The sequence below is a fragment of the Lynx canadensis genome, chromosome E2 (genome assembly GCF_007474595.2).
Source record: "Lynx canadensis isolate LIC74 chromosome E2, mLynCan4.pri.v2, whole genome shotgun sequence".
Lineage (NCBI taxonomy): Eukaryota > Metazoa > Chordata > Mammalia > Carnivora > Felidae > Lynx > Lynx canadensis.
In genome coordinates this window covers 43,236,984-43,261,332 of record NC_044317.1, presented here as the reverse complement: position 1 = coordinate 43,261,332, position 24,349 = coordinate 43,236,984, and the positions used below count along the sequence as shown (strand labels likewise).

The 24,349-nt window shown below is 43.7% G+C and overlaps 1 protein-coding gene and 1 non-coding gene across 2 annotated transcripts; one reads left to right on the top strand and one right to left on the bottom strand.

Moving 5' to 3' along the window:
- Window positions 1–572: 572 nt before the first annotated feature.
- ZNF599 (zinc finger protein 599) lies at window positions 573–14,475 on the bottom strand. The gene is made up of 4 exons (XM_030299067.1): window positions 14,137–14,475; window positions 11,301–11,427; window positions 10,855–10,950; window positions 573–2,675 (listed from the first exon to the last, which is right to left on the bottom strand). The coding sequence occupies exons 1-4, from the start codon at window positions 14,152–14,154 to the stop codon at window positions 1,150–1,152; spliced, it is 1,767 nt and encodes a 588-aa protein (XP_030154927.1). The 5' UTR covers window positions 14,155–14,475; the 3' UTR covers window positions 573–1,149.
- A 4,319-nt stretch (window positions 14,476–18,794) lies between these two features.
- Window positions 18,795–18,958, top strand: LOC115503594. Its single transcript, XR_003965433.1, has one exon. It is a non-coding gene; the product is annotated as a U1 spliceosomal RNA (small nuclear RNA).
- Window positions 18,959–24,349: the final 5,391 nt, after the last annotated feature.

Sequence of the window (24,349 nt, the reverse complement as noted above, 5' to 3'; positions counted from 1 at the left end):
CACCACATATCCAACAACTCTATCAAAATTAGTTTTAGTTAATGTCAATCTTTGATTAATTTTAACCTTTTTTCTGGACTTTCTTCGCATGACTGTACAGTATAACACAGTGTATGTGTTCACATTACTGCTTACTGTGTTTATTGTGTGTGAATACTAAATTATGTATACTTTCTGTGTGTATCACTGAGTTAAAGCAGTACAGTAACAGACTAAGTTACACAAAATGATGTAATTGAAATATTTTTATTATAAGGAAATACTGCATATAATTTATTTCTAGGGAACATGTATTAAATAAATGTCTTTTAAACAGAAAAAAAAATTCCATAATGGGTTACGCATTGATTGGTTGATGAAAATGTGAACAGAGGCTCACAGGAACCTAGGAGCTATGGCTCAGTATTCACCAATTCAGTGTTTGTGATCAATGTATAGAATACAACTACAATGAATAACAAGAATTGACTCTGTGCGTGTGTGTGCGTGTGCGTATTTAAGTATTTCATGACTCAGGCCTCTACATCTCTCACAAACATTTATGCTCAAGGGTAAAAATCACAATGTTTTCGAATAAAAATTAAAAAAAAAAAACAAAAGCTGGCAGCAGAGCTGCCTTCAATGGTCCAACTCTCCTGACTACGGGTATATAATAAACACATAAAGGAGATGAGGTATTTTTCATCTCTCATCCCCCCCATATCCCCACCACCCCCCAATGACATTATCACAAGCTTGGCAGGGAAATTAGAAGCCATACACGCATTTTGTTTTCCTTTCTTTTCTACATCTCCTTCACTATGTCTCATTGTACTTTTAAGATACTTTTGATATGGTTCTGTAGTATAAACATGGGAAGAATTCTTGACATTTTTCCTAAATGCATAACCACTGCGTCTCTCTTCTGGATCAATCTCAGGGGTAGTTAAAGCTCTAGGCTTGGTCAATTTCTAAGACGACCTTTGAGAGGACCTGCCACAAAGAAACTTTCACAGGGATGACAATTATGATGTTTCTCTTCAGTATGAATTATCAGATAGTAAAATACTTCTCTGGCCAAAATGTTTTCCTGAATAGTTATATTCAAAAGAAAAGGTATTTCACCAGTACGAGTTCCTTAAAATTGAAGTAAATGACTTGCAAAGGCCTTTACACTCTGGTATGAATTTTTCGATGGTGAGTAAAGGATGAACTGTGGCTGAAGGTTTTTCCACATACACCACATTCGAAGGGTTTCTCTCCAGTGTGAGTTCTCGTGTGTTGAGTTAAGGCAAAGTTGTCACAAAAGGCCTTCTTACAGTCTTTGCATTCATATGGTTTTTCTCCAGTGTGGATCCTATTATGACGAACAAAATTTGCCGGTTGGGTAAAGGCCTTCCCGCATTCTCTGCATACATAGGGCTTTTCGCCAGTGTGAATCCTCATGTGTCGAGTAAAGGAAGAACTATAGTAAAAAGCTTTTGCACACTGTTTACACTCCAAGGGTTTTTCTCCAGTGTGGGTCCTATTATGTCGGATAAAAACCGAGTGGTGTGTAAAGGCCTTTCCACATTCACTGCATTCATAGGGCCTGTCACCAGTGTGAACCCTCATGTGCTGAATTAAAGAAGAGCTGTCACAAAAGGCTTTCCCACATTCCTTGCATTGAAAGGGCTTCTCTCCAGTATGAGTCCTCTTATGCCGGACAAAAGTGGAGCGGTGAGTGAAGGCCTTTCCACATTCACTGCACGCATAGGGTTTCTCTCCAGTGTGAATCCTCATGTGTTGAATAAAGGATGAGTTGAGGCAAAAAGCTTTTCCACAGTCTTTGCACAGAAAGGGTTTTTCTCCTGTGTGGGTCATATTATGCTGGATAAAAGTGGAGCGGTGAGTAAAGGCCTTTCCACATTCACTGCACTTATAGAGTTTCTTTCCAGTGTGAATCCTCATGTGTTGAGCAAAGGAAGAGCTGTAGTAGAAAGCTTTCCCACATTCTTTGCACAAAAAGGGCTTTTCTCCAGTGTGCGTCATATTATGCTGGATAAAAGAGGAGCGGTGGGTGAAAGCTTTACCGCATTCTTTGCACTCATAGGGCTTATCTCCAGTGTGAATGCGCTGGTGCTCTGTGAGGTGAGACCTGCGTTTGAAGGCCTTCCCACACTCCACACACTTGTATGGTTTTTCCCCAGTATGAAACCTCATATGTCGAATGAAGTCGGCCATATAACGACAGGCTTTCCCACATTCGCTGCATTTATAGGGCTTCACTCCGGCGTGAATCTGTTGATGCCGAACAAGGGCCCAATTCTTGCTAAACCCTTTTCCACATTCTTTGCATTTATACAGGTTATTCCTTGCATCGGTCACAGGGTCTTTTCTGGGTCCTTGGCAATCATGTTCATGTAGATCATCTTGTATAGTGACTCGCTCCTGTAAAATGGTTAAACACAAACTATCATCTGTCTCCAAATCATCATGTTTATGGCTCAACTTCCTAGGGCATGTCTCCTCGTGGGGGTCTGTTCCTGGCCTCAAGTTTCCTTCCTGCATTTCTGATAGCTTTTCCCGATCCCTGGCTTGCCCCAACCTGGAATCCCTCGAGGCTCCCTGTGTCATTTGTTCCTCAAAAGGGGCTTCCTCAGTGAAGGCCAGCTGAGAAGCAGTAAATTCTGTGGTCTCAGGTTTTGCTTTTTCACCTGAAGGAAATCCAATACAGAAAGGTGTCTATTAGCGATGTCAATGCAGAGCAAATAAAATTACCATCTGAGTGGAAGAATGAAGATGAAATCAAATCCTTCTGACGCCTGTGGCATTTACACATCTATCACGCTCAGGTTTACAATTTCTTTCTTCGCTAACCCACGCACTCTTGACATCTTTAAAAGCTAACCCGGGAAGAAAAACTTGGGCACGGCATAGAGAATGCGGAGTGGAGACGACTCCTCACTCCCCAGAATGGAGGAGGGTGGGCAGAGCAATGACTACACTGTGCGTAACGACTGCGCCCTAACACGTCATGGTATGACAGCACAGGGAAGGTACACATAACTTGGCCCACGTGGGAGACAGAAAGAGATCAGTGGAGGCTACCCAGAAAAGGTTCTATGGGAGCTTATTTCCAGAGGAGAGTAGGGGCTCCCTGACAGAAATAGGAGAGAAACTGCAGTGGATGACAAAGTACAAGTGTGCAGTGTCTTGACAGAATGCTGAATGCCAGGCAAGGTGAGGAGGATGAGAGCACGGTGAAGATGAGGATGGAGAGGCAGGTGGGGACAGAGGAGACACGAAAGCTCGCGGTTCTGGGCTGTGCAATAGTGGGGGATGGTGAGAAGCTAGCGGGTGGGCATACAGAGTCTACTTTGTCTGGGTAAAGACTAGGTGAACAGATGCCAAATAGATATCATCTAGATGAAGAGAATTATAAATGTATCACATTAATGAAGATCTGTGTGAAAAGGGAGATTAGTCATATAAAGTTCTTAAATTCACCTACAAATTCTATACAACTTCAGATTAAGCGTTTAGCTTATAGAGTTTTTCAAGGATAGTGACAAGCTCATTGAGGAATTTATAGAAAAGAACGAACACACCAGGATGTCTCCACAGAAGAATAAAGCAGGGACATTTGCCCTCTGAGGAATTAGGATTTTGATGATTAGATGCATCAAGGCAGTATGATGTAGGCATAGATTTAAGATAAACTGCCGAACTATCAAAGGAAAAAACAGAATTGAGAACTCAGAAATGTACGTATATACTTTGATATATGACAGAAGTAGCAGAGCGGCCAATGGGAAAAGGAGGGACTATTCAATAAACGGATCTAGAGAAATCATTTGCCATATGAAATTGCATTCTTAACCTCACACCGCATAAAAAACTAACTCCAGACTGGCTAAGACCTTACTGTCAGAAGCTCAATATTAACAGTTTTTAGTAAATAGTATAAATGAATATCTTTTAGATCTTGGGACAGTGAAAGATTTCATAAGATACAAAAGCATTAACTGTAAAAGAAAAGACTAATCAAATTGACTAAATATAATTTTTTAAAAGGCAAACAAGGGTGTCTAAATATCAGATAAAGTAAATGAGAAGAAGAGGGTCATTATAGAATGATAAAAAGATCAAAACACCAGGAAGATGTAACAATCCTAAAATGCATGCAACAAATATCAGAGCCTCAAATCAACCCAAAAACTGAGTTCAAAGGAGAAATAAACAAAACCACAATTACAGGTGGGAAATTCAACACTCCACTTTTTCATTGCAGAAGATACATATTGGCCAATGAACACATAAAGAGGGGCACCTGGGTGGCTCAGTTGGTTGGGTGTCCAGCTCTTGATTTTGGCTCATGTCGTGATCTTGTGGTTCATGGGATCGAGACCTGTGTCAAGCTCTGTGCTGAAACAGAGCCTGCTTGGGATTCTCTCTCTCTCTCTCTCTCTCTCTCTCTCTCTCTCTCTGTGCCCCTCCCTGGAGCACATTCTACCCCTCTCTCTCTCAAAAATGGATGAATGCACATTAAAGAAAAAAAATATGAAGAGGTGATCAACTTTCTTGGATATGAGAAAAGGGCAAAAAGACCACAATGAGATATTATATATTTACCTGACTGAAAATAAGAACATGACAATATCAGGTGTTGGAAAGGATGTGGATCCATGAAATCGTTATTATAATGCAGGTAAAGAAACAGCAGGGCAGCATCTAGTAACGTTCTCCTTTTGCTTACCTGATAATCGAAAAATTCTAGCCCTTGGGAACACTACTAAGAGAAATTCCTACACATGCATGAGGATATAGTGTATGTGAATTTTCATGGCAGCACTCTTTGTGGGTGTGAAAAACTGGAAACAAGAAAATGCCCATGAAGATAAATGAATACACTGTGTTATATTCATGCAAATGACTACAGAAGAAAAAATAAGTGAACTATACCAACGTGCCGGGTGAGTCTTAGCAATACACTGTTGAATAAAAAGTACAAATCACATAAGACAATGTAAACTATGATATGCTTTTTATAATGTTCAAATAAAAAAGCAAAATATACACAAGTACAATGAAGTAATTTTTAAATTTGTTTTGAAAATGTCAGTTTATAATGGTATTATAAAAATGTGTGCATGGGATACACGAACTCCTATTTTTTTTTGTTTTTTTGTTTTTTTTTTAATTTTTTTTTTTAATGTTTATTTATTTTTGAGACAGAGAGAGACAGAGCATGAACGGGGGAGGGTCAGAGAGAGAGGGAAACACAGAATCTGAAACAGGCTCCAGGCTCCGAGCCGTCAGCACAGAGCCCGACGCGGGGCTGGAACTCACAGACCATGAGATCATGACCTGAGCCGAAGTCGGACGCTCAACCGACTGAGCCACCCAGGCGCCCCTGAACCCCTATGTTTATACCAGCATTATTTACAATAGCCAAGGTATGGAAGCATCCATCGACTGATGAATATATAAAGAAGATGAAATACACACACACACACACACACACACACACACACACACACACACAATGGAATACTCAGCCATAAAAAAGAGTGAAATCTTGCCATTTGCAACAACATGGATGGAACTAGAGAGTATAGTGCTAAATGAAATAAGTCACTCAGAGAAAGACATATACCATATGATTTTGCCCATATGTGGAATGGTAGAAACAAACGAGCAGAGGGAAAAAAAGAGACAGACAGAGACAAACCAGGAGACAGATTCTTAACTATAGAGAACAAACTGATGGTTACCAGATGGGAGGTGGGTGGGGGGATGGGTTAAATAGGTGATTGGGATTAAGGAGTGCACTTGTGGTGATGAGCACCAAATGATTAAGATAAGAGTGTAAAAACATATGTATATATCTTGCATTTATTTATTTATTGTGCTAAAATTTATATAAAATTTACCATTTTAAGATGAAACAATCTTAAAATGTAATAGAATAATTAGACGACGTGGAAACATTCCTTGAAATATTCAAATTACCAAAACTGACACAAGAAAAAACAGAACATATGAATAGCCCTATATTTACCCTCAAAGCAAATCTTGTTATGGATGGAATGTTTGTGTTCCCCCAAAATTCATGTGTTGAAGCCCTAACCTCCAATGTGAATTTGAAGATAGGGTCTTTGATAGAAGCAATTAAGGTTAAATGAGGTAATAAGCGTAGGGCCCTGATCGGATAGCATTAGTGTCCTTATAAGAAGACACACAAGAGTGTTCTCCCTCTTCTCCCAACCATCCCCAGTACACACACCACATCTGGAAAGACTATGGTCTCCCTTTGTCTTCTTGTGAGGATACCAATCCCATCATGGGAGCTCCACCCTCATGATCTCATCTAAACCCAATCATCTCCCCAAATACTGACCTCCTAATATCACTCTGGGGGTTAGGGTTCCATCATATGAATTTTGGGAGGACACATAAAATGTTCCTAACGGTGTTACATGAGAAAAATCATACAAATCAACTAGCCCAGTATATGGCAAATATTCAATAAGGTGTAGACCACCATTTATTATCATTATTATAGGTGTTACATTTGCCAGTCAGAATGTCAACAGTAATGTAAGAACATTTTCAGTACTGCAGTGCTGAGAAACACTACTGAGTCTCAAAGAGTAAAGGGGAAGATGCCACCTGCTCCCCAGTATGCACAGCAGTGAGGACTACTGGGAATGTGAAATGGTGCAGTCCCTTTGAAACTGTTTGGTGGTTTCCACTGAAGCTAATCATATACCTAGACCATGATCCAGCCAGTCCACTCATTTGCATATTCCCAACAGAAATGTGTGCTATATCCAACAAAAATATCAAGAATATTCGTAGCTGTGTTCTTCACAATATTCCAAAAAATGGAGCCCAAGCCAAATAGCAGTAAAATGGGTAAATGAAATCTATTCATTCACTGAGACACTGCACAGTAAGAAATAACTCCAAATTTGCAACCGCATGACAGACTTCGGAGCAATAATGATTATCAAAAGAAGACACACATAACAGTATCATGTCTTGTGGGGATCCATTTATAAGTCTTCAAAACTCATCTATAGTCACTGAGTTGAATGCCCATTATTTTTGTAGAAGGAGATATTAACAAGGAGGGAGCACAAGAAGCCTGTGAGGCACTGGAAATACTGTATTTTTTTGACCTGTGTGGTGGTACTCGGGTTTATATGTGTAAAACTTCAGGAAGATGAACCTTTAAGATTTGCACATTCACTATGTGTAAGTTACACTTTAGTACAGCAATTAAAGAAAATAGTAAAAAATAGTAAAGGGGAGGCCTAGACATCCTGTGTAGATGTCTCTTCAGAGAATGAGAAAACTCCTCCCGGAAGCTTGGTTGTTCAGGTGAAAGAGAGTCATCAACATTTAGATGCTGTTGGAGAGCCAAGAGCAATTTTTTTTCATGTTTCCCCCAGGGTCAGAAACTTCACTGTGTTTTCTGAGAGAAGATGAATTAGGTGAGAAGGTGAAGATACAGAAGAGGCAAGAAATAAGTTGAAGACTCAAGGTCCCTGATGCAGCAGACTCTTGTTTGGCTTCCTGTAATTCCTAACTTGTGATGCTTACAACCTATTACGATCCCTCTAGCTAAATGCTACAGGGCCTTGATTTTGCTTCTAAAGAACAGAATATGGCATTTGTAACAATGTGGATGGAACTAGAGTGTATTATGCCAAGAGAAATAAGTCAGCCAGAGAAAGGCAAATATCATATGATTTCACTCATATGTGGAATTTAAGAAACAAAACAGATAAACATAGGGGAAGGGAAGGAAAAATAAGATAAAAACAGAGAGGGAAGCAAACCATAAGAGACCCTTAAATACAGAGAACAATCTGAGGTTGGGGGGTGGGTGGATGGGCTAAATGGGTGATGCGCACTAATGAGGACCTTTCTTGGGATGAGCACTGGGTGTTCTATGTAAGTGATGAATCACTAAATTCTATTCCTGAAACCAATATTACACTATATGTTAACTAACTTGCATTTAAATTAAAAAGAATAGAATATGCAAAATGACGGAATGTAAGAGATGAGGTTTTGTGTCCCATCCATCTTGCTGGAGTCTCTCCCACCATCACTTGATCTGAAGAAGGAAGCTGACGTGTTGTGAGGTGCCTATGACTGTGGCTTGTAGCCGACCCCAAGTTGTGCCTGGACCTCTGACCCACGGAAGGAAAACAGTAAATGAGTGATATTTTAACCTGCTATGTTTGTGGTAATGTTGCCACACGGCCATAGATAACTAACACACCTGAAAAGGCAGGTGAAGGTGGGATCTAGATCCATGCTGTAGATAAGAACTCTGCTGCAGAGGTGAGTCTGTAAGGGTGAAAGAGCAAGAAAACCAAGCACGTAGCCCCTATTCTCAGTGTGAAGTAGGCCACAATGCTGAGTTACCAGTAACGAGGCAGGTGGCGATACCTGGAAGAAGGGGAGTGGTTGGAAGCAGACGGAAGACACAGAGCAGACCAGAGGCACACAGCAGATCCGGGAGACCAGTTAGACTTCTGTTAGAGTCATGCAGGCAGGAGACGACTACAGCTTGGACTAGGGTGCTGATGCAGAACTGGCAGAGTTGGTGAAGGTGACAGATTCAGGAGACATGGATGACGAAACGTGATCAACATTCAGGAATGGCCGGATAGAGGGTATGAAGAAGGTAGAGGTGTCGCGGGGTTTACTTTAGTTGCCGGCTTTCTTGACTTATTCGATGGTAAGACCATTAATTGAAAATTGGGAGATGGGAGGCGTGGGCCAAATCGTGAGGTCCCTTTTAGGATGACAGTGTGAAGTACCTCTGGAACATTCAAGTGAAGATGTGGAACTGCAGAGGGGGGTGAAGATGTGAGACAGATTCTAGGGGTGAGGAGGGGGTGGCCAGATACTCACTGGCTGAGCAGCCAGAAGGAACACGAGAGGAGAGAGATCATGAACCGGCATTGGCACCTCTCTATCCACGTGATGGGTCCACCTGCCCTGAGCAGCTCAGATGTGGGGCTGACAAGGCAAATGTCTCCCTGAAGTTTTATAAGACAGGAGGGCCAGAAGACAACAAGGCTAGGGATTGTTTCTGAATATGTTTCACAAATGGACGGACGGATGCATGCACGGATGTACTGAGGAATAAATGAATGAATAGGGAAGGTGGAAAAGGGAGGGATGCAAGGTACAGCTGGAGGTAGTAATCTGCAGCAAAAGAAAGGACTATCTTTTCTGAATTCGGAAGGGAGTCTGAGATAACATTATTCATTATGACTAATAATGCACGAATATTACTCACCTGTAACCTTTCTTACTTTGTCACTTACTTTGGGTCAGTTAATAAACTTGTTAATTACAAGTTTCCTGCTATCTAATTACATTTCCAAACGATCCAATGACGCAGAAACTATCATTACTGTGTTTTCTAATGTAGGCTAGTTTAGCAGACCGAGTGTATGTTCATCATATTGCTGGCCCCTTCCTCTTGGGCATAAAGCTGAACCACATTTCCCAGTCTGATGCAACATGTAGCCTAATACCCAGCTCTTGTCAATGGAATGTGAATGGAAGTGAAGTATGTGTGCAGGCGGATATGACTACAGAGCTTCCTCAACCTAGGATGGGGTTACGTCCCAATAAATCCATCAAAATGCCTTTCATATACCCAACCTACCACACATCATAGCTTAGCCTGGACGACCTTAAACATGCTTGGTACACTGACATTACCCTACAGTTGGGCAAAATCATCAAAAGGAAAGACTGTTTTCCAATAAAGCGTTGAATATCTCGTGTAATTTACTGAATATTACACTGAACATGAAAAACAGAATGGTTGTGGGGCGCCTGGGTGGCTCAGTCAGTTAAGTGTCTGACTAGCTCAGGTCCCGATCTTGCAGTTTATGAGTTCAAGCTCCACGCTGGGCTCTGTACTGACAGCTCGGAGCCTGGAGCCTGCTTCAGATTCTGTGTCTCCCTCTTTCTCTGCCCCTCCCCTGCTCACACTCTGGCTCTCTCTCAGTCTCCCTCTCTCTCTCTCTCTCTCTCTCTCTCTCTCTCTCTCTCAAGAATAAATACACATTAAAAAAATTTTTTTAAGCCAGAATGGCTGTAAGTGTACTGGTTGTTTACCTGCAGGATTGCATGGCTAACTGGGAGGTGCAGCTCACTGCACTGCTCAGCATCGGGAGACACTACCCTGCTGCAGTATCACCAGCCCAGGAAAAGATCCAAACTCAAAATTCCAAGTCCAGTTTCTACGGCATGTGTACCACTTTCACACCATTTTGAAGGGGAAAAATCCTCATTTGCACCACTGCAAGTTGGAGGCCGTCTGTCCTCTCCTTCTCTCCTATTCCCCTTGGCGAGTTGGACGGTGCCAGGGCAACCTTACAGCCCTATACCGACAACAGAATGCACCCGGGTCCCTGAATACGTGGTACAGAGTTCCCCTGCTGATCCACATTAACCATGGCATGAATGAGAAAAAAACTCGTTATCTGTTGACTCACCTAGATTTGGGAGTTTAGCTTTTATAGCAGAGAGTTAACTTAGCCTAACTTGTCTATCAAAGGTAGAGTGAGGTCATGCAACTTCCCCAGGGTCATGAGGCTGGTGAGTGGCTAAGCATTTAGAGCTGTGTCTTACTCAGTATACCACATGCTAACCCTAATAAAGGCAGAGTGTGATGAGGAGGAAAGACAGGGGAAATAAGGCTGGAGTACTCCATCATCAACCAAGACCCCAGGAAGGCCACAAGAAGCAGCTACCCCTGGAATTTCAGAAACAGAGATCCCCCGGCAATCTGTCAGTTGCCATGAAACCCATCTGCCATGACACCCACCTGCCAGATTCTCAGCCACCTACCTGTATAGGTGCTTTTGGAGACGCCTCTCTTCCCTGTCCATAGTTCTTGCCCAGGCTCCAGTGGGTAGATCAGTTCTGGTTTGGGAACAGGATGTCCTGTGCATGGAAAAATAAATGGGGCATGGGTATATAGGTAAGGACAAAGGAAAAATTCTCAAGTATACAGGGTTCAATCTCACGAACCATGAGATCATGACCTGAGCCAAAATCAAGAGTCAATCCTTAACCGACGGAGCCACCCAAGCACCCCGGAGAACTATGTTTCTTATACAACAATCCCTGTCATAGACACAGGGATAATAATCAAAAGGTTAGACCAGAATTATGGTGAGGCTGTGAGGAGAGAGGAAGTTGGGTCCCAGAGGCCTTCTCAATCAGCCATGCTTAGAGAAAGAAGATGGAATGAAAGTCCATGGGTATCACTCAGGAGAGTGATGAGGTCTTACCCAGTGAGACCAGGAGCCCACAGGTCTCCAGCATCACCTCCTGGTATAAGGTCCTCTGGGCCAGATCCAGTTGTCTCCATTCCTCTCCAGTGAAGGTCACAGCCACGTCTTCGAATGACACTAATGCCTGCAACGTCAAAGAGAGGTGGTGGGTGGCTGCACATCTAATAAATGAGATGATAACCAATCGCTTGGCCACCAGCGCAAGTCCAGAAAGACCTGAGCCCTGAACCCCTGAGTAATTCCTGAGAACCTAGTTCTGTGCTGGGCTCAGGAGAGAGGCAGAGAGGCAGATGGTGCCTCTGACAGAATAAAAGGTGTGGGAGAGAAAAGCCTCCTGTGTAGGAAGCCACTGGAGAAAGACACAAACAATGCTCATCTCATATGGGTTGTGAGCAGCAGATCGAAAGTGCTCTGGGATGTTGGAAGAATGGGGAAAAAGAACTCAAATAATGACAGTAGCAGCGGAGCCTTTCTGGTCCACACTGCTTGCCTGCATCTGAGGGCTTCAGATGCTGTGTTAAAGCAACCAAAAGCCCGTAGGTCTGGAGCTAGACTCCTGGAGTTTAAATCCAGTCTTGGGGGCACCTGGGTGGCTCCGTCAGTTGGGCGTCTGACTTCGGCTCGGGTCATGATCTCACGGTTCGTGGGTTCAAGCGCCGTGTCAGACTCAGTGCTGACTCAGTGCTGACAGCTCGGAGCCTGGAGCCGGCTTCGGATCCTGGGTCTCCCTCTCTCTCTGTTCCTCCCCTGCTCACGCTCTGTCTCTGTCTCTCTCTCAAAAATAAATAAACATTAAAAAAAAAAATTTTTTTTTTAAATCCAGTCTTGTGAACCAACACATGCTAACTTCTTTCAGCCTTGATTTCTCTATCAATACAGTAACAGTTTATGCTTCATCAGGCTGGTGTGGGAATTAGAATGTTCTAAAAGCAAACACTGCAAGAGTCCAGCACATACAGTGCTCGATGGATTTGTGAATTTCTTAACTGTTTCACAGCCCATGAGGTAAGCGCCATCTTCTCCGTTTTTCCACCAGCAAACTGAGGCTCAAGCCACGTCAACCAGAGTTGTCATGCCTAATGAGACGGGGCAAGATTTGAACCCAGGTCCCTCTGGTCCAGCCATGGTGGGCGGGGGGGTTAGATTTAATCTAAGTATGAAAGAGTCCCAGAGGGAAAAATCTTTCTTTCTTTTTTTTTAAGTTAATTTATGTATTTTGAGAGAGAGAGAGAGAGAGAGAGAGAGCACACATGCGTGAGTGTGATGGGCAGAGAGCAAGGGAGAGAGAGAATCCCAAGCAGGCTCTGCACTGTCAGCACGGAGCCCAAATTGGGGCTCTGTCTCATGGACCGTGAGATCATGACTTGAACAGGAATCATGAGTCAGAGGCTCAACCAACTGAGCCCCCCAGGTGCCCCAAGGGAAAAATCTTTCACTCATCAATCACTTATTGGGCACCGGTGCAGGCCCAGCACTTTCTAGGCCTAGGGACAGAACAGACAACAGGACCTCACACTCCAGGGCTGGGGAAAGGTCCCCAACAAGAAACTAAATAAATGAGCAAGATCAAGTCACACGGCCCTAAGGGCTCCAAGAACCAACAAAGGACAGTGAGGTGACTGAAAAACATTAGGGGACTTATGTCCCCAAGGCAGGGCAACCCGGGAAGGCCCCCAGGGCAACCGGGGAAGGCTCCCCTGAGGGGTCACTGGAACAGGCAGAAGTGAAGTCGGGGAGCGGGCCAGGTAAGAAAAGATTAATAACTAAGCCAAGCGGTCGGAGGCAGGATGAGAGTAAACAGGGTGACGTGCTAGAGAGTAGCTGAGGGCCTGTTGTGTGTTTACATCCCAAGAGACACAGCATTCCTGTACACCGTCGTTAATGAGAGTCACTTCACAAGCACAGGTTTTCCCCACTATCTGAAAGCAAAGTGTTCCTATGAAAACTTTTCTAAGCCAAAAGGGCAGTAAAGTGAAGAGTACCCCTCACTTTCTGGAAGTTCCCTTTACTGCCACTTTGCTTTTAAGAAAAACTTACATTTGCAACTCTTTTCACCAACCAAAAGAAATCCAAAGATTTTTGTGTTTACCTTACTAATGTAGGTCTCTCCTAAAAGCCAGTGGCAAAATCCACACCTTTGGAAAGTGTGGGAACCTGTATAAGAAAATGTGTTCAGCAGGAAAATGGATTCACTGCAAACCAACTTCACTTGTAATACACAGACGGCACCTGCAGAGTTCAATCCAGGGACTGTCTTGTCTTCCCACCTGTCCAGGAACCTTCTACTGCTATCAGAAAAGCAGCAATTCAAAAAACGCGACTCCCCCCCTTACCTCTCTGCTCTAGAGCTCCCATCCCCTACAGACCTGTGGCAGGGACGGGCCAGACTGTCCCTGGAGTGAGCCCAAGAGCAGAGCAGGGCCAGGGAAGTCCCTCTCAGAAGCGCATCCAGAGTGATGTTCTCTGGGTCATGCTGAGCACTGAAGGGCACACGTCACAAGTGTACCCTCTCTGATTCCCTCAACTGAGAAAAATCGTTAATACACGGTATTCCAATTTCAGATTCGACGGAATGGAGGCCAAGGGCAGTGAAAGGCAAGCTGAGGTCAGAGGCAGAAATGGGGGTCTCCCCTGACAACCCCTGGCCTGGATTCAGAACCCGGGGTTGGAAGTAAGTAAGATCTGCTCCTCTCCCGCCCCCATTCCTCCAAGACTCCCAGATCCAAGAGCATTAAGAAGGAACGGCCAGGAGTCCCAGGATCTATATCCCATTGAGTGGAACCGTGCGAACACCGACCGCAGCGCGCGTGGGCATGTGGGACCCACCACTCACCAGCGCCGGCGCCGCCATGGGGCCCACGGCCGAGCGAGACTTCGCGAAGCTGCGACTAACGCCCGTCCCAGCGGGCTCAGCCGACCCCTCGCCCCAGCCCTGGGCCGGGTGATCTGGCACCTCGGCCTCCGCTGTGTAAACGCGCAACAAGGTCCAAGGGGCCGCCTGCGGGTACCGCAGGGACGAAGGGCTGGTGCCGAGGCGGGGGGCAACCCCGTTACAGGTGGAGTCAGGGCTCAAATAGCTCAGTCTGGAAGCCCCTTCTGGGAAGCAGCCTCCCCCGGCGCTCCAATTACAAGCTCCGCTAAGCACAGACCCGTTACAACCAAAGGAGGTCCTAGAGAGGACGCCAGAAGTCCCGCCCACTCTGCGGCAGGAAACGCCCCTCTCCGCTCTCCGTCATTGGCTGAGCGCCCGCCTCTGACGTCAGAAACACTCCCTGCTGGGTAATGTAGTTTCTGACTGAATCTTAGTGATGGGGCGTGTACTTCCCATTCTCTGAGAAACGTGGTGTTTAAGTTCCAAAGACAGGGCTATGGCTTTTAAGAGGTTGAAGGAGAAGCACATAGAGTTTAGCAGCCCTTCAGCCATACATAAAAAACAGATCCAGAATCCAACCACTTCTCCCACTTCCACGGCCCCCATACTAGTCCAGCCACCACCAAAACTTACCTGGACTAGTGTAATAGCCTCATCCCTTGCCTTCCTGCCTCCTCCCTTACTCCCAGAATCTGTTCTCCACTCCGCAGCCAGAGAGGCCACATAACTTCACTGTTCCCATCACATTCAGGAAAACATCCAACCTCTCAGGCTACCACTCCACACCCAACTCTTACTCTCCTGATCTGCCAGAAAGAAAAGAGAGCCGTGATTCTCTGAACATTCCCAGCTCAGCCTCACCAAGTATTTGGACATGCTGGTACCTTTGCCTGGGATAACTTTCCACTGGTTGCCAGACATAGGAACTGTTCCATATAAACTCAGGACCTTGGGCTTGGGGTTTCCATAAGCATGTTCCCAGCTGAGGTCAAAGAAGATGAGACTCTGCCTTCTAATTTCAGCTCAATGCTGTAAATAAGAGTCCTGTGAATGATATAATTACTGCCACATTTTTAGTGAGGTTGAGCTTTTAGTTGGTGATTTTGCTGTTTAAAGTGGGCCGTAGACACAGTGCTCAAGTGCTGTCTGGTGTCCCAAAGCACAAGAAGGCTGTGATGTGCCTCATGGAGAAAACACATGTGTTAGATAAACTGTGTTCATGCATGAGTTACAGAGCTGTCGGCTATGAATTCAATGCTAATGAATCAACAATATATATTAAAGTGTGTCTAAACAGAAACATATATAAAATGACATTAAACATTGATCTATTGATGAAAATGTTGTGCAGGGGCTTACAGGATCCTAACCCTCCAATTCCCCTAAGAGCAGTGATTCCATATTCACTAATTCAGTGTTTGGGGTGACTTTACAGAACATAAGCTATGGCAGAAAATGCGAATAGACTGTAGCTGGTTTCCAGGGACTATTTAGGGGTACATGCAAATGTAGGTCGTATCATGTGTAGGCCAATGTTGGAAAGTGCTGCAGAGAGAACAGTGGAGAATAGGTGAGAGATGGAAACCAGACAGGTGGGGGACTCAACAGGGACCAGAAGCCAGAGTAAAAATGACAGGCTGGCAAATGGGGAAGCAAAGGTAGAAATTTGGTGTGGCTAGTGACTTTGATAGGGAAAAATCTGTTATGAGATGGCCAACAAGGACTGATAGGGGAATTCCAGTCCCTGCCCGAAGACTCCTGTTCCGGGTTTTTCTTCCTACCCCGCTTGCCTCGCTCTCGAACAGGCTATAAATTGTCCCTGCTACTGATGCTCTGGGCTGACACCTCTGGAGAATGATCTCCTCTGAGCCCACCGGTGTAAAATAAACCTCCTGCCTTCCAAGATCTCTGAGTGCCGCTTGGTTCTTCCGCCCAGTGATCCAGACCACTATCCGTTACAACTTTGATATGAAAAAAAATGGTAAACATGGGGCAGTTTGCCAGTACATTTGAACTAAGCCTTTACATTATACCCTCCCCGGGTCCCCACTTAGCAGGACCCGGCCCACTGTGAACTTCCCAGGCTGCAGCTGTACTTGTGTCTGCCTGGCCAAGCGCTGGGGGCTTCCGCCTGACCCTGCGCCAGTCGGGAAACTAAACGGGACCTGGAGGACACACAAGTCCTAAGGAAACATAGGGAAGATGAACAACCTAGCACACACAGAACGTGGGAACTACAACTAACATAAAGAACTGTTGAGGAAGTATCTCAGGCATAGCCTGGCAGTCCCTACAAGCATTGACCACGTCAGTGCCCAAATTCTTGGCACAGGCAGACCTCAGAAATACCGGGCGGAGGGAGGGGGAAGAACTTGGGGTAGAGAGGTGCCGCACATCCGGACACAGTCACGTGACTAGAGAGAGGCCAAGCTGGGTGGGAATCATTGAGCAGACTGGAAGAGTTCTGACTCCTAAAACTTCTGCTGGCCTTCCAGGCAGCAGACAGCAGGGCTGCTTGGGAGAGGGAACAGTGGAAATAGCCTATCCCGGACACAACACTTAACATAGGGAATCTGGGAATGAAGCAGTCCTCATTCCCATGGTCTGACTGTGGGAAGGATAGAATAGTATCTGGGTAAAAGGGGAAGTGAAGAGCCCAGGCCAGGATGGGGTGAAAGTGAGGGCCTTAGCAGGTGAGACTATAAGGGCAAAGTTCTCCAGCATCATGTCATGGTAGAAGAGTCTCTGAGCCTCATCAAGAAACTCCCACTCTTCCTAGGAGAGGGACACAAACACATCCTCAAACATCACATGGTCCTGCCATGATGGAGACAAGCAAGCCAGTGGTCAGCCTCTCTCCAGAGGAACCCTGCACTACCCTCCACATGCACCCACTGCTCATGCTTCTGCCCAGATCCCCGAATCAGGAACATGGGCCGACTCAGGCCCAGGCACTCAGGCCGTCTCAGGCCCATGAGAGGTGCCCACTCTCTCATCATGGTGATATTGACCGCTGTGTCCAGCCCACAGCCTCAAGAGGCAGGGGGAAGATGGATGCCATCTGAGCTCTGGGCCGTCCCTTCCTGAAAAGAACTGAATTGCCAGGTCCGAGGTTGAAGATTTACCCCTATGCTTCCTTCTAAGAGTTTTGTAGTTTTACCTCATATATCAGATCTATGCTCCATTTTGAGTTGAACATTTTATACGGAGTCAGGTAAGGTTCCAACTTTATATCTTTCATGTAGATATCCAGTTGTTCCATCACCATTTGTTGAAGAGACTATTCTTTCCCCATGGAATGGTCTTGGCCATCTCGTCAAAAATCAATTGATTATATATATATATATATATATATATGGGTTCATTCTTGGACTCTCCTATTTTACTGCCAGTACCACACTGTTTTAATTACTATACATTTGTAGCAAGTTTTTTTTAAAAAAAAAATTTTTTTTTAATGTTTATTTATTTTTGACAGAGAGACAGACAGAGCATGAGCAGGGGAGGGGCAGAGAGGGAGGGAAACAGAATCCGAAGCAGTCTCCAAGCTCCGAGCTTCCAGCACAGAGCCCGACGCGGGGCTCGAACTCACAGGCCAGGAGATCATGACCTGAGCCGAAGTCGGACGCTCAACCGACTGAGCCACCCAGGCGCCCCCATTTGTAGCAAGTTCTGAAATCAGGAAGTATGAGCCTTCCAACTTTGTTCTTCCTTTTCTAAGATTATTTTGGCCATTCTTGGTTCCTTGAATTTCCATATGAATTTGAAAATCAGTTTGTCGATTTCTACAAAGAAACTAGCTGGGATTTTGATAGTTGAATCTGTAGATAAATTTAAGGAGTATTGCCCTCTTAACAACATGGTCACATGAGTATGGATGTCTTTCCATTTATTTAAGTCTTCTTTAGTTTCTTTCAGCATGTATGTGACTTTCCATATACAAGCTTTGGTTACATTTATTTCCAAGTATTTTATCCTTTCTGATGATTTTATAAATGAAATTGTTCTCTTAAATCCATTATGGGTTGTCCATTGTTGGTGTTACCAACACTCAAAATCAGTTGGTTGATTATGGATTGATTTCTTTAGCTTTTTAAGATGTTATCCTACTGCCTTGTGGTATCCATGATTTCTGATGGGAATTGGCTGTTGATCTCAGTAAGAATCCCTTCTACCTTTTGCACTGCTGGTGGGAATGCAAGCTGGTGCAGCCACTCTGGAAAACAGGATGGAGGTTCCTCAAAAAAATTAAAAAAAATAGAACTACCCTACGACTTAGTAATTGCACTACTAGGTATTTGTCCAAGGGTTAGAGGTGTGCTGTTTCAAAGGGGCACATGCACCCCAGTGTTTACAGCAGCTATCAACATAGCCAAAGTATGGAAAGAGCCCAAATGTCCACTGATGAATGAATGCATAAAGAAGATGTGGTATACACACACACACACACACACACACACACACACACACAATGGAGTATTACTCAGCAATCAAAAAGAATGAAATCTTGCCATTTGCAACTACGTGGATGGAACTGGAGGGTATTATGCTAAGTGAAATTAGTCAGAGAAAGACAAATATCATATGACTTCAATCATATCCAGAGTTTAAGATACAAAACATTTACCTGGCAGGGGAGATACCATGATCATGAAAGTGGTTTTCCCAGGGCGAGGTCTACCCATTGCACTCAGAATGTGCCGACCCCTGTGATTTTCCTAAATGTGGGACACTCGACTGCATAACTTGTGGTAGTGGGGGACTGTGTTTGTGCTTTCCCCTAAACAAAAAAAAATTGTTTTTAAAGATACAAAACAGATGAACATAAGGGAAGGGAAGCAAAAATAATATAAAAATGGGGGGGGGGGCAAAACATAAGAGACTCCAAAAAATAGATAACAAACTAAGGGTGCTGGAGGGGGTGTGGGTGGGGGAGATGGGCTCAATGGGCAAGGGACATTAAACAGGACACTCACTGGAATGAGCACAGGGTGTTACATGTAGGTGATGAATCACTGGATTCCACTCCTGAAATCATTATTGCACTATATGCTAACTAACTTGGATGTAAATTAAAAAAAAAAAAAAAAAAGAATCCCTTCTACATGATGAACCACTCCTCTCTTGGCTTTCACAATTTCTGTGTTGGGTTTATGACAATTTCATTGTAATGTTACTGGGTGTGGATCTCTTTGAGTTTATCCCATTTGGAGATTTGTTGAGTTTTTTGGTATTCAGATTCCTGTCTTTCTAAAGTCTGGGGAATATTCAGCCATTTAAAAAATTTTTTTAAGTTTATTGATTTATTTTTCAGAGAGACAGAGACAGTGTGAGCGGGAGAGGGGCAGAGAGAGGGGGGAGAGAGAGAATCCAAAGCAGGCTGTGCACTGTCAGCCCAGAGCCCAACGTGGCGCTCGAACCCACAAAATCATGAGATCGTGACCTGAGCCAAAACTGAGAGTTGGACATTTAACTGACTGAGCCACCCAGGTGCCCCAAAAATTCAGCCTTTTTTCTTAGGATATTCTTTCTGTCTCCTCTCTCACTCTCTCTACTCTTCTTCTAGGATTCCCATTATGTTAGTATCTTTCATGTTGTCCCATAGATACACAAGGCTCTGTTCATTTTTCTTTGTTCCTTTTACTTTCTTCTCCTTAGACAGCTTAATTTCAATGGACCTATCTCTAAGTTCACGGATCATTTCTTGTGTCTCCTCAAATCTGCTGTTGAAGCTTTCCGATGAAGTTTTCATTCTGTTATTTATTGTGGGTAGTCACTGAAGTCTGTTTTATTAGCTTAATGGTCAGATAGCTATTTGATAGGGACTTCTTTAAATGCCTGGAGACAAAAGACAAATATATACTCTCCTATCCTTTATAAATTTGCTTGGAGTAGGGCCTCTCCTTCACTGCTTAGTCATGCCTTTTACATTTTGGCCTTAGCCTTCATTTTCTTTATGCGGAGCCTAAAGATCATCCAGAGGTGAAACTCTGGGGTCTTTTCAGGTGTCTTCTAAGCACATACTTGCCCTGGGAATGTACATGGCCTTCTAGATTCTCTGGTATATGTGGGAGCTTTTCAAAGCCCTTAGTCCTCCTTGTACCTCCTCCAACAGGCTTCTTCTAGACATTCTGGTCTGTCTACTGCTTCCGATGTCTGTTATCCCAATCCCCTGGCACCAGTGGCTAGTATATGCTTTTAGTTGTTTTTGGCAAGTGCTGCTTGGAAGACTACTCCAGCCTTGAGAAAATTCCAAGGCTGCCAAAAGAAAGGCAAATAAACCCCTGTGTCAAACCCTCAGAGAGCTGCAGTTGGGTCAAAACGCACAACCACAATTCTCTGAGAATGGATCCATATGGCCCCCTTCATAGGAAAAACACCCATCCCCCTCTGTCAGTAGAAGCCAAGTTGACATCAACCAGAAAATGTTTCATTCCCAAAGTTTCCATTGTCTGAAGGATCCTAATGGAGAACAGCCAAGACCTGTTGGTTAAGAATATGGTCTATGGGTCTGAGGTTGTCTCTAGTGAGCAAACTCATGTTATAAAGAAAAAATGAGGGTGGAGTTTTTTAGGATGCCAGCTTTCTTTTTTTTTTTTTAATTTTTAATGTTTATTTTTGAAAGACAGAGAGACAGAGAGACATAGCATGAGCAGGGGAGGGGCAGAGAGAAAGGGAGACAGATTCCAAAGCAGGCTCCAGGCTCTAAGCTGTCAGCACAGAGCCCAACGCAGGGTTCGAACTCATGAACCGAGAGATCATGACCGGAGCCAAAGTGGGACGTGTAACTGAGTGAGCGACCCAGGTGCCCCCCAGCTTTCATCCAAGTGAGGAATATAATCCACATTTCTAAGCTGGTCAAATCTATCACATTAATATCTAGGGAATATGGATTTTAATTGTACTCACTGAAATCTAGAGAAAAATCAAAATATACTAACTTCTTCCTTATCCCCTCATACTTAACTCATATCTCCCATTTAAAATTAACATTGATAATATGTCCTATAACCATACAAATACTTGTTCATTGAAGTAATATCTCAAAAGTAAAATAAACGGGAAACCACAGAAATGTTCAATGACAGGGAATTTGCTGAACAAACAAAGCCTCATTCACACAGTATATGACTCAGTACAGCAGCTTCAAGCCATTACAAAAGGAGGAGAAGGGAAGGGGGAGAAGAGAAAGAAGAAGAAAAAGATGAAGGAGGGGGAGGAGGAGGAGGAGGGGGAGGAGGAGTTGTTAATATATTCCAGTACAGTCTCTCAATTTTGCAACTACTTTTCTAAAGAAGCAGAAAATAATGTGTTTGGGAGTGTCCTTACATAAAAAGAAAACATTTCAAAAACAAACAAAATTAAAACCTAATATATTGGGAAAGAGAGGGGACATACTGAACATAGTGAAGGGGCACATTTGAGAGACAAACCTTTTGGAATCAACATTGTTTTACAATTTTTTTGCCTTGGGTAAACGTAGCAAACAAAATTAACCTACAATAAAAAGAGTTAACCTACGATAAAAGTAAAAATGGGTCATAATAACGTGAAGCAGAATTTTAAAATGACAACACGTTGCAATAAGTACTTTTCCTCCACCCACAGAAAAATCATGTCCTTTTATTGTATAAAAGAGAAATTTGATTACACATCTGTCGGAGAATATAGCTCTCAGACAACAAAAGATGCAGATTCAGGCTTTCTACAACAAAAAAGCTTGGTGAACATCAAATTTGTGACTCTTTATTTTCAACCCCGTCAGAGAGCTACCGATGCAGAGCAAACAACTGGCCTAAAATTTAAAAAGAGACTTTCCCTTAACAGAGCAGATTTGGACACGTGCTCCCCTTGTGTAGATGCACTAACCAAACACCCTGCTTCGACCAGACTGTCTTGATCTCAGCACTGAAAGTCCCATGTACTGGAAGTGCCTTTCCCGGGACAGAAGTCCCAGTGTTCCGTGACAGGTGCAGAAGTTTGCAGCACACCCATACACTAGCCAAAAAAATAGGAGCTGAAAGCAAAACCGTTTTTAATGCCAGGTATGGTAGAGATTATTGGCTCTCTGTAGTTGCTGTGGCTGGCCTGGTTCACACCTGAGTGATTCTGCGAGGAGGCGTCCTGTGTAAATTATACCTTAACCCAATGTATTTTGCCACAGAAAGTGAAGCAGTTTCCTTATCCACGTTGGTCCCGCCTCGTATCGTTCTTCTGTCTCAGTTCTTTCCTCTTGTCGCATGTCTATCCCTGTATTTGTTTTCTGTCACTGCTCTAAAAGAGAAATGACCACAAATTCTGTGGTTGAAAACACCTGATTTATTATCTTGCGGTCTCTGAGCACTTGAACTCCTGATCAGAAGTTCGAGGGCTCTGCTGGACGTTCTGAATAAAAATTCACAGGGACAAACTCAAGGTATTGGCAGGGGCTACAGTTTTCATCTGGGGCCCTGGGCCATCTTCCGCAATCACTGTTTTGTTTTTATTTTCAGAATTCGTGTCCTGCTCAGCGTTTCCATGCGTCCTCCTTGACTTTGAAGCCACAACAGTGGGTCGAGGGCTTCTCTCATGCTTTGAATCTCTCTTACTTCCTTTTTCATCAACCAGCCAAAGAAACTACTCTGCTTTTGAGGGCTCCTGAGATTAGAATAAGTCCACCCAGATAACCCAGGCAAATCTTATTTGAAGATCAACTGATTAGTAATTTACTGACATATACAAAATCTCATTCGCCACATAACACAGCATTCATGGGAGTCACACCTGGGGCAAAATATCATGGGTTTCAAAATTCAATCTACATGCTCCCTTTGATGTATACATTTGTTTATATCAAAACATATAGATATATCTACAGCTTCTTTAGCAGATTTACATATATATTTTAAATTTTTTATCAATTTTTTTAATGCTTATTTATTTATTTTCTTAACGTTTATTTTTGAAAGAGAGAGACAGAGTGTGAGTGGGGGAGAAGCAGAGAGAGAGGGAGACGCAGAATCCGAAGCAGGCGCCAGGCTCCGAGCTGTCAGCACAGAGCCCAACGCGGGGCTCGAGCTCACGAACCACGAGATCACGACCTGAGCCAAAGTCAGATGCTGAACCAACTGAGCCACCCAGGTGCCCCAGATTTATATTTTCTTAATAGTAGGTCTGAAATTATTTGTATGACTGTAATAATTTTCCACACAACTCAGCTAACGAGTATCTTCACATCACTGTTACAGGCTCTAGATGCCAGGCACCTTTACACAGCACAGCTTGACTCCGATTATGGTTTGTCCAAGTTCCAAACAAAGACCTTAGTCATAATACTTTGCTTCTAAATAATGCAGATTTTCCCTGGTTTTTGAAAGCAAGTGAATCATTTTGGAGACGTTTTTACCTACTTATATGGGTATTTTCTCTGTTTCACTTGATAGTCACCTGGAGGCTTACATGCTGGGTCTGTGAGGAATGAATCCTGGCTTGACATCTTACCCCTGTCGGTGACAACAGAGATCTCATCTGTAAAGGACCTGGGATTGAAGCCTAATATCCAGACTTTCTTAAGGGTTACATTTACGTAACTCTAGTTATTTCTTGTTTTCCGTGCAGTCACGTATTTTCTTAGCTGCATTAAAATTCACGTATTTGTGAATGAAAAAGTTGGATTCCATACGGTTGCACTTCTGTAAGGATACACTTATATTTGTCCCAAGTTTCTCTTAAAGAAACTCTTAGTGTGTGCATAAGTTCGCTAGGGTTGCCGTGACAAAGTATCACAGATCGGGTGGCTTAAACAACAGAGATTTCTTTTCTCACAGCGCTGGAGGCTAGAAGTCCAAGATTAAAGTGTTGGCAGATTTGGGTTCCTTCGAGGTCTCTCTCCTTGGCTTGCAGACAAGCTACCTTGTCTGTGTCTTCACAGGGTTGTCCCTCAGTCTGTGTTGTCTGTATCCTAATCTCCTCTTCTGATAAGGACACCAGTCATATTGGATTAGGGTCCACCCATATGAGCTCCTTTTACCTTCATTACCTTTCAAAAACTCTATCTCCAAATAGACTCACATTCTGAGGTAATAGGGGCTAGGCCTTCAACTTATTTTGAGGAAATACGATTCAGTCCGTAACGTTGTGAATTATGGCACAGCTATCAGAAATTTAAAACTATGTAGATTTTCATGAATCTTTT

Excerpts from the sequence above, each read along its gene's own strand:
- ZNF599 (XM_030299067.1), bottom strand. Across the intron at positions 10,951-11,300 it reads TGGGCTCCTGGTCTCACTGG|GACATCCTGTTCCCAAACCA; the intron begins GTAAGACCTCAT and ends TTCCATGCACAG. Across the intron at positions 2,676-10,854 it reads CTCCAAAAGCACCTATACAG|GTGAAAAAGCAAAACCTGAG; the intron begins GTAGGTGGCTGA and ends GATTTCCTTCAG.